The 7,896-nt window shown below is 41.6% G+C and overlaps 1 protein-coding gene across 1 annotated transcript; it reads left to right on the top strand.

Moving 5' to 3' along the window:
- Nucleotides 1-254: 254 nt before the first annotated feature.
- On the top strand, nucleotides 255-7,265 carry prr35 (proline rich 35). Its single transcript, XM_061708044.1, has 4 exons — nucleotides 255-343; nucleotides 923-971; nucleotides 3,732-5,292; nucleotides 6,044-7,265. Exons 3-4 carry the CDS (start codon nucleotides 3,905-3,907, stop codon nucleotides 6,864-6,866), a joined length of 2,211 nt encoding a protein of 736 aa, XP_061564028.1. The 5' UTR covers nucleotides 255-343; nucleotides 923-971; nucleotides 3,732-3,904; the 3' UTR covers nucleotides 6,867-7,265.
- The last annotated feature ends 631 nt before the right edge of the window (nucleotides 7,266-7,896 follow it).

Genomic DNA, 7,896 nt, shown 5'->3' with positions numbered 1-7,896 from the left:
AAGGAGTTTCCCCTGACAAATGTATTGTCTTATCAATGTAATTGTGACATAAAACCATCACAAAAATAACCTTTGCCAATAACGTATAAAGTATTTTATGGCATCCTGATAGGTAGAAGGTAGTGTTCAAATTTGACACTCCGTGAGGGGGGGCTGGATGGAGGGGAGGGAGAGCTGCTGTATTGTAGCGCCTGAGGGCAGCGCTCCCAGTCAATATATATCTCCACACTCGCTTCTGCGCCTCCATTTGAGCGGGACGTGCTGCCCTGCTGCTGCTGCTGCTGCAGAGGACTGACAGACAGCCACACCGGGACCTCTCTGGGTACGGATGAACACATTCCCTGTAAGTACCTTGAAGCAGCTGGTGATGTGCAAGTAGATTACTTTGGGAATTTTGTGTGATATTTTAAAGGGATATTAAGAAGAGTGTTGGCCTTAGAGTTACATGCTTTTTCCTGCAAAACATTTGTGCCGTTTCCTTTTCTGTTTCATGTTTTTCATTTCTCTAAAAAAAAGAGAAGAAAAAACTGAAGTCTGTTTTCAATTTTCAGTTTTTAGATTGAATATGTTTTTATATTAAATAAATATCATTGTACTTACCTTAATTCATGTTCCGGATATATGATGTTTTTATTATGAAAAGAGGTTCTGATGTTACACTTTCAATATAAGAAGTAGTTTAGTCTGGATAAATGACATTGACATTTATTAGTGCATCAGCAGCATCATTAAGACCTGCTGATTCCCTCACAAATTTCAATGCCTTTAAATTATTTATCATTAATTAAACAACTTGTTTTCCTAATCTGTGTATATACTGTTGAACTGCATTGCTAATTTTCCTGGACAATTTTATTCTTTTTTATATATTTAAAAACATGACATGGAAATAACAAAAACATTCATTTTTCTTTTCTTCCAGAAGTTGTAACTTCTCAAAGAGAGACAAACAACCCTCATCATCATCTTAGGTAAAGTATTTCTCTTTAAAAAATCTCTTTACAATCTAGTAACCCTAGAGTTTAAAATTAATTTCACATTGTTGTATAGATTTATTTCTTGTATACAGAACCCCCCCACACACACAAATCCTATATTTCGTGCGTAGCATGTATGCTGTCGCCGTAGCATGTACTGTAACTTGTCAAAGCTTTTAGTGTGGTGAACCTCCTTAATTGCAACAATAGATGTTCAAGCGGTGGAGCTTGTTTGAGCATCATCACTAAAAGCTTAAAACAAGACCGCAGGGTTTGGATATGGAGGTGGGGGGGGGGGTCAGTGGAGATGGGAGCCTATAACAGTGGCTGGGAGAGGGGGAAAAAATGTACTGGAAAAATGATTTTTATTGATTGGCTCGTAGCAGCAGCTGTTAGACTCCATTATGAGCTCAAAGCTCAGGTCAGAGCCCTGAGGCGCACAAGTGAGCCGATCGAATGATCTGCTGCTGACGGGCCAGTTCTGAGGGTCCAGTTGGGGGAGCGGGCAGCAGCAGCCTGCCATCCTGTTTGACACTCTGTGTCTTTCGTCATCATCCTTCATGCTGTGGGTTATTAATTAGACTGTCTCTCAAAGTAACTGCCCATCCATCACCTGTATTCGCTTCAGTGGTCTTTAGCTCCAAATTATTTCAAAAACTGTCATATGGAGTCTGTGTAAGATGAAACAAACATTTTTTTAAAAAGATGAGTTTGTGAGGTTTTTTTTTCTTTTCAACCTCAATATGAGTCTCAAACTTCACGCAAGACTTTCATCTTTGAAAGACCTCAGGAAAAAGGCAAAATAAAAGCCTCAAAGTGTTTTATAGTAGATGGGGAAAGACTCCGAACATCACTGCAGGCGCCAGCCAGCGGCCTGGCTCACAGTATAAAAACATCTCAGTTTCTGTAATTTAACAGAGTTAAGAAAAATAATGAATTCAATTCATTTTAAGAAGTGAAAGAGATGCAGGGATGTGAATCAAACAAATATCAGGCAATTTCCAAAGAAGAGAAGAAACAAAATGCAAAATGAAGGAGAACAAAGTGGATATTTTTTTTAGCCGCACAAAATTTAAAAAGCAAGTTGTTATCCCAACATTTAGTTAGTTAAATAACTGTTATATACTTTTCTATTTCAAAATAAAAAAGAGACTCAGTGTAATACATTTAATTTTAAAGGTTTTTATTTTGTTAGAAACATTAAGTTATGAGTGCATATTTTATTTTGTTTTAGTTTAGTTTTTATTTAGCACATAACATAAAAAAATAACATTACACAAGTAAGTTCAGTTAAAAGAAACTGTGCAGGGAGGAGCGAGCAAGCCAGTAGGCTTATGAGGAGCCCCCACCTAATAACATTTAACAAAATACTTATGAGGATACAAAATCATAAAAATAAAAGTAAATCATAAAAATTGCATGTAGAACATGAATGAAAATAAAATAATAAAAAAAATAATAAAAAAAAGATAAAAAAATTACTGTATACATGATCATGAAAATATGAGTATTAAGCTGAACAAATGGCAACACGGAATATGAAGTGCAAAAGAACATTAAGAGCTTTCTTGACTACATTGTTGAATTAAATGCTCTCTTGAGCGACTTTTGAAAATGGATAGGGACCTACAATTGTTTGCAATATGGTACCAACTATTCCAGACTTTGACACCTCTAAATCTAAACAAAAATAAAAATTGTAAAACACCAGTCACAAGTTTCGAATGATCTTTGTCTTTTATGAACAAAATAACTGCCCATCATTGTCGCTACTATTACTGCTTATCAAACATGAGCCAACTGTAAATTGAAAGGTAGTTACATGAGACGGTGCAGGAGAATGGTTGAACTTGAGCACCATGTCCTGACCCAGATCTCCATCCTGGCACTAATGACCCCCTTTAGGCATGATGCCAGGCTCTCATTAGGAATCAGGCCTCAAACCCCCAACTTCTCACCCTAGCATCCTTACGCCATCCTCAGCTAGGCTGCTCTGTGCCCGTAGCTGCCCTGGAAGGGTCCGTACTGAAGCCCAGGGTTGCAAGACCCCCATGCACAGGTGCAGGGTCCCCTATGATGGCCTTTTCCCCCCCTAGCCATGGACCCTGCTATCGCCTGGTGCTGCACTGGAACTAATGAGCAGTGGCAGGTACAGTGAGAATGATGCAGCTTAGGCCTCCCTGCAGTTAGGTTAGTGGCAACCCTCTGCTTAGCAAGGCAGCAAATGTGCTCCCATAAAACACATATGTGCATAATGATACATCGTACACTTCAGTGCACACCCAACTTTATCTCTCTTAAGATGTCATACTGAAATGCAAACTATTAATACTAAATGAGGAAAATATATGATGAATCCAGGCGAACAACAAGATAGAATAGAATAGAATAGAATAGAAGACTTTATTGATCTCCCAGAGGAGAAATTCAGTCGTGCAGCAGCCAAAACACACACATGCTTTATACAAAAAATTTAAAATAGAAATAACCAATAAATAGTTAAATAATAAAAAGAGCAATATAAAAAGTAGAAAAAGAGTATGTACAAGAGAGAAAAAAATAGTAAACACCAAAAAAACTGATAATATTTACAAAAAATTTACAAATATTTTCAAAAATACTTGAGGTATTTGAGGTATTTACTGGTTATTGCACTTATAAAGAGACAGGTTTATTGATGATGCCCAAACCTTCATTCTGCTGAACCTAAGGCTCATTAATAAATTAATTCTTGTTTCTTTCTTTAATTTGCAGGCGCTGTTTATCAAAAGGATGCAAATGATCATTTTCTGCTTGAAAAATTGAGGAAAAACACAACCATAAAAGAAAATGCACCTTGGCACTAAAAACAAAAGAATTTAGACTATTACCTTGAGAAAGCAAAGTTTTTTTCCCCCTAGTACTCCTTGAAAGTGAAGCGTCAAATCATGTCGAAAGATGATATTTGCAAAGTGACATCTGCCAGCAAACACAAGGAGCGTAAACCTAAGAAGCCTCACTATATTCCCCGACCATGGGGCAAACCCTACAATTACAAATGCTTCCAGTGCCCGTTCACCTGCATGGAGAAGTCCCACCTGTACAACCATATGAAGTACAGCCTCTGCAAGAACTCCTTGTCTCTGCTCATAGAGTCCGATTGGCCGTATAAAAAAGGCAACGTCCTGCACCCGGACCAGCTGCGACCCTTCCAGCAGGTGCACGGCCTGAATCCTGCCGGGAAAGATGAGATAGAGATAGAGATAGAGCAGGAGGTGAACTCGGAGGGGAAGCAAGCACAACAGAAGTCTGGAGTAGATGAAGGTGAGGGGAGAGAAATCCATGGAGAAGAAGAGGGACCACAATGTGAGCGAGTGGAGATCAACGGAGGGGCCAAAGACATTTCCAACAGCCGCAAAGGAGATGCTACGGAGGGAACCGCCAAGAGGAACAAACAGCCAGAGTCAGAGCTCTTGATGGCTGATATGCTTTCTCTGGAAGATCAGCTGTTACGAGCGCGCTCTGTAGAGGTCGAGGCCCAGCTGAGACACTATAAGCTGTCAAAGACGTGTCTGACGGCTCCTGGACTCCTGTCTGAGCAGTGGCGGCTGCTAGCGTCCAGCCACACCAAGTCCAAAGCAGAAGGTTCTCAGCCTCGAGTGAGTGGCTCAATACCCTGTTACCCTCCTCCTCCAAACCTGGTGGACTACCAGGATCCCACCGGACTCAACCTGTCAGTGCTCGGCGTGGGTTATCCCATCAGCCCCAGCCTGTTTTCCTACATGAACTCTGCTATTCCCTCCGCAGCCACCGGGGTCAGCACTCAGACCCACGCCCAACTCGCCCAGCTTCCTTTCCTGGCGTCGGCGGCTCAGCTGATGCACACCGCCTCCAACACACATGCAGACAGAGCTCTCATCCCCCCTCGTCTCTACTACCCCTTCCTGTGTGAGCACACGTTCGGAGCGGCCTCCACCCAGAGCGACGCCAGCAAATCTCTCAAGACCAACACAAACAGTCTGGAGGCAAGTCCTTTGTCCAGCTTCCAGCCTAAAGTCAACCTGTGGAAAGTGCCTGCTTTGCGCCCAGGAAACCCCGTCTCCCCTGCCGGGTGGGCGTCACCTCAGAGAGACTCCCCTGATAAGGGATACAGGCTGGGGGATAAAATACCAGCTACAGCCAAGGAAAGCAAAGCTAATGCGGGTCTCAAGAGAACAGGAGCTGCACTGTCAGGTCTTGAAACACCTGTGGAGAAAAAGTCCCCTATGGGCTTTACGTTCAATCTTCTGAAAAACATTCAGACCGCATCAACAGAAAAACATCTCTCCCAGAACAGGTAAAGAAAAGGCCTATTTTACACTCAGTTAGGGCTGGGCGATATGGACCAAAAGTCATATCTCGATATTTTCTAGCTGAATGGCGATACTCGATATATATCTCGATATTTTTTCTGTGCCATAATTGGGGTTTCCCCCAAAGCATTATAGCATAGCATCTCTGTTAGCTTCATTTTTTTTCTGAGGCAAACCCTTAAAAAAACAGTCAGTTTTAATACAAAGCCTCGTGTCAAATGTCACACAGGTTCCTTTATTAACAGAGGTCTGCACAATATCAAAATGTATAAAACAAATGAAATAAAAATAAACTGCCTGCATATAGAGAATAAAAATGCTTCTTGAATAAAATAAAACAAATATCCCTTTCCTGCATAACAATTAAATTAAAATACACTGTGCAATTAATACAATGTAGACAGTAACAGGCAGACTTTTCCACTGAGGTTGACAGTTGTGCAAATAACAAAACATTTGTGCAAATCTCAAATAAAACATTCAAGTCAATTTGTCACCAAATAAGCTATATCAAAATCAAAAAAAAAAAACAAAAAAAAAAATTCAAATATTTTTTTTTTTTTTTTTTTTTTAAAATCGATATAAACGATATTGTTTCGTACCATATCGCGTTTGAAAATATATCGATATATATATTAAAATCTCGATATATCGCCCAGCCCTACACTCAGTAAAGGTATTGTTACTGTGAAAAGTATTTCAAATTAAAAACTTTGATTTCTTCCCAAATTTTAGCGTACAGGATGCTCAACTCCAGGAGCGGTCAGGTGAATTGTGGTACAACGATCCTCCGACCAGACCCAAAAGTGAAAAATCCCTTATTCCGACGGCAGGGAGAACCGCCAGCCAAGACTCGACTGCGGTCAGGACAATGGAAGCGGGAGCTTCAGAGTCGGTGGCCGCTCTCCTCGGGGATCTCTCCAAAGCACTGCAGGAGTACCAGGAGGCCGAACACAAAATCTCCTACCTGGAGAAGGAGGACCTTCCTGCCCAACGACACCTCTGGGAACACCTGAACAAGATCCGGAGCGAGCTGTCCCACATTCACCAGGCGCTGGAGCGGACGGCCGAGCAGAGCGACGGACCACTCGACCTCTCAGTTAAGAGAGACCCAACGGACCCAGATGGGGAGCAGAACACAAAAGAGGACGACAGACTTAAAGACAACGCAGCAGAGAGCGAGGAGGACGAGGACGAGGGTCTGGAGGATAAAAAGGAGGAGGACGAGGACGAGAGCGAGAGCGAGAAGAGGGCGACGAGGGCTTCGCTGGAGAGTCGTAAGCAGTCGTTGGACATGCTGATCAAGATGAGTCAAGCATCCGTGGTGAATACCGAGGTCCTCTCTCCAGGTGGTCTCGGCCTGAGGCCGACTGAGGCCTTGTGGCCGAGCAGAACTACCAAGTGTGAGGCAGACTCCAGCGTGCTGCTCTGCCCCGACGGACGATCAGTCGTTTTCACCGACATCCCCTCCTCCGCCAAACCTCCAAAGAGACCTCCATCCATACAACGCCTGGAAGCCCAGTGTCCTCCGAGCCCCCTGACGGCTCCTGACTGCTAACCCTCTGCTCCGCTGACTGTAACAAAACCAACAACCTCCCAGGAGTCAAATGCAGCCATCTTCATTGTTACTCGTATGCCTTTTGACTTTCACAAGCTGGAAGAAGACTGTCACTCTTACTATCAGTGTATCTTCATTAAAGCATTTGCACCTTATTAGTCAAAAGGCATTGAATGAAAATGTGAACGCATTTTTTTTTTTTTTAAATGCACTACGGATGTTGATTGTTACATTAATGTCCACCTTAAAATAATTTGAAAAAGCGGCATAAACACTGAGGAGTTTGATATGAACATTTGAGTCCATTAAAAATCCTGCAGCGAGACAATCCTTTTAATGGATTTGTAAATATTGTAAATAAAATAAATATAATTCATGTGAAATGTTTTATATATATATATATATATGTCATGTTCATTTTATCTGATGAAAATAAATGTATCATACACCACAGTTATTGTTGTTTTTCTATAAAAGTGAAGGCAGTGAACTATTTAATATATATACAGTATATATATATATATATATACAGTATATTATATATATATATATATATATATATATATATATATATATATATATATATATATATATAATATAAATTGTCTTAAAAGTGCAAAGAAACCATAAACGCAATATTGGTTGATGTGATGGCACCAGTTTGTTGCTGAGCAGCAAGAATTTGCAGCAAGTATCATTTAAGAAGACACTCAGAGACAAATAAAGAGACGAGTGGAGCTAAAGTGGCAGTACACCTTTATCTGTCCAACATTGCAGTGAGGCTGTGATAAAGGTGAAGCAACTCCTTGAGTCAAACTGCCATCCGTGGACGGCATCTTCTGTGCTTCTCCTCCTCTCCGTCCTGGAGACCCCACCCTGTAAAGGTCAGGGCCGCGGAGATGAGCGTCGCATGGACCAAATCTAAGACTACACGTCTTCCCCCGAGCACGAGCACCGAGCGCCGGTCTGTCCGCGTCCTCCGGCCTCGTCACCACGGAAACGCTTCATACACAAAGGTCAGCTGCCAGGA

This window comes from Cololabis saira, chromosome 19 (genome assembly GCF_033807715.1).
Source record: "Cololabis saira isolate AMF1-May2022 chromosome 19, fColSai1.1, whole genome shotgun sequence".
NCBI classification, from domain to species: Eukaryota; Metazoa; Chordata; class Actinopteri; order Beloniformes; family Belonidae; genus Cololabis; species Cololabis saira.
This window is presented reverse-complemented; position numbering and strand designations above follow the sequence as displayed.

Excerpts from the sequence above, each read along its gene's own strand:
- prr35 (XM_061708044.1), top strand. The coding sequence starts at position 3,905 with ATGTCGAAAGATGATATTTGCAAAGTGACATCTGCCAGCAAACACAAG. Across the intron at positions 5,293-6,043 it reads AAACATCTCTCCCAGAACAG|CGTACAGGATGCTCAACTCC; the intron begins GTAAAGAAAAGG and ends CCCAAATTTTAG.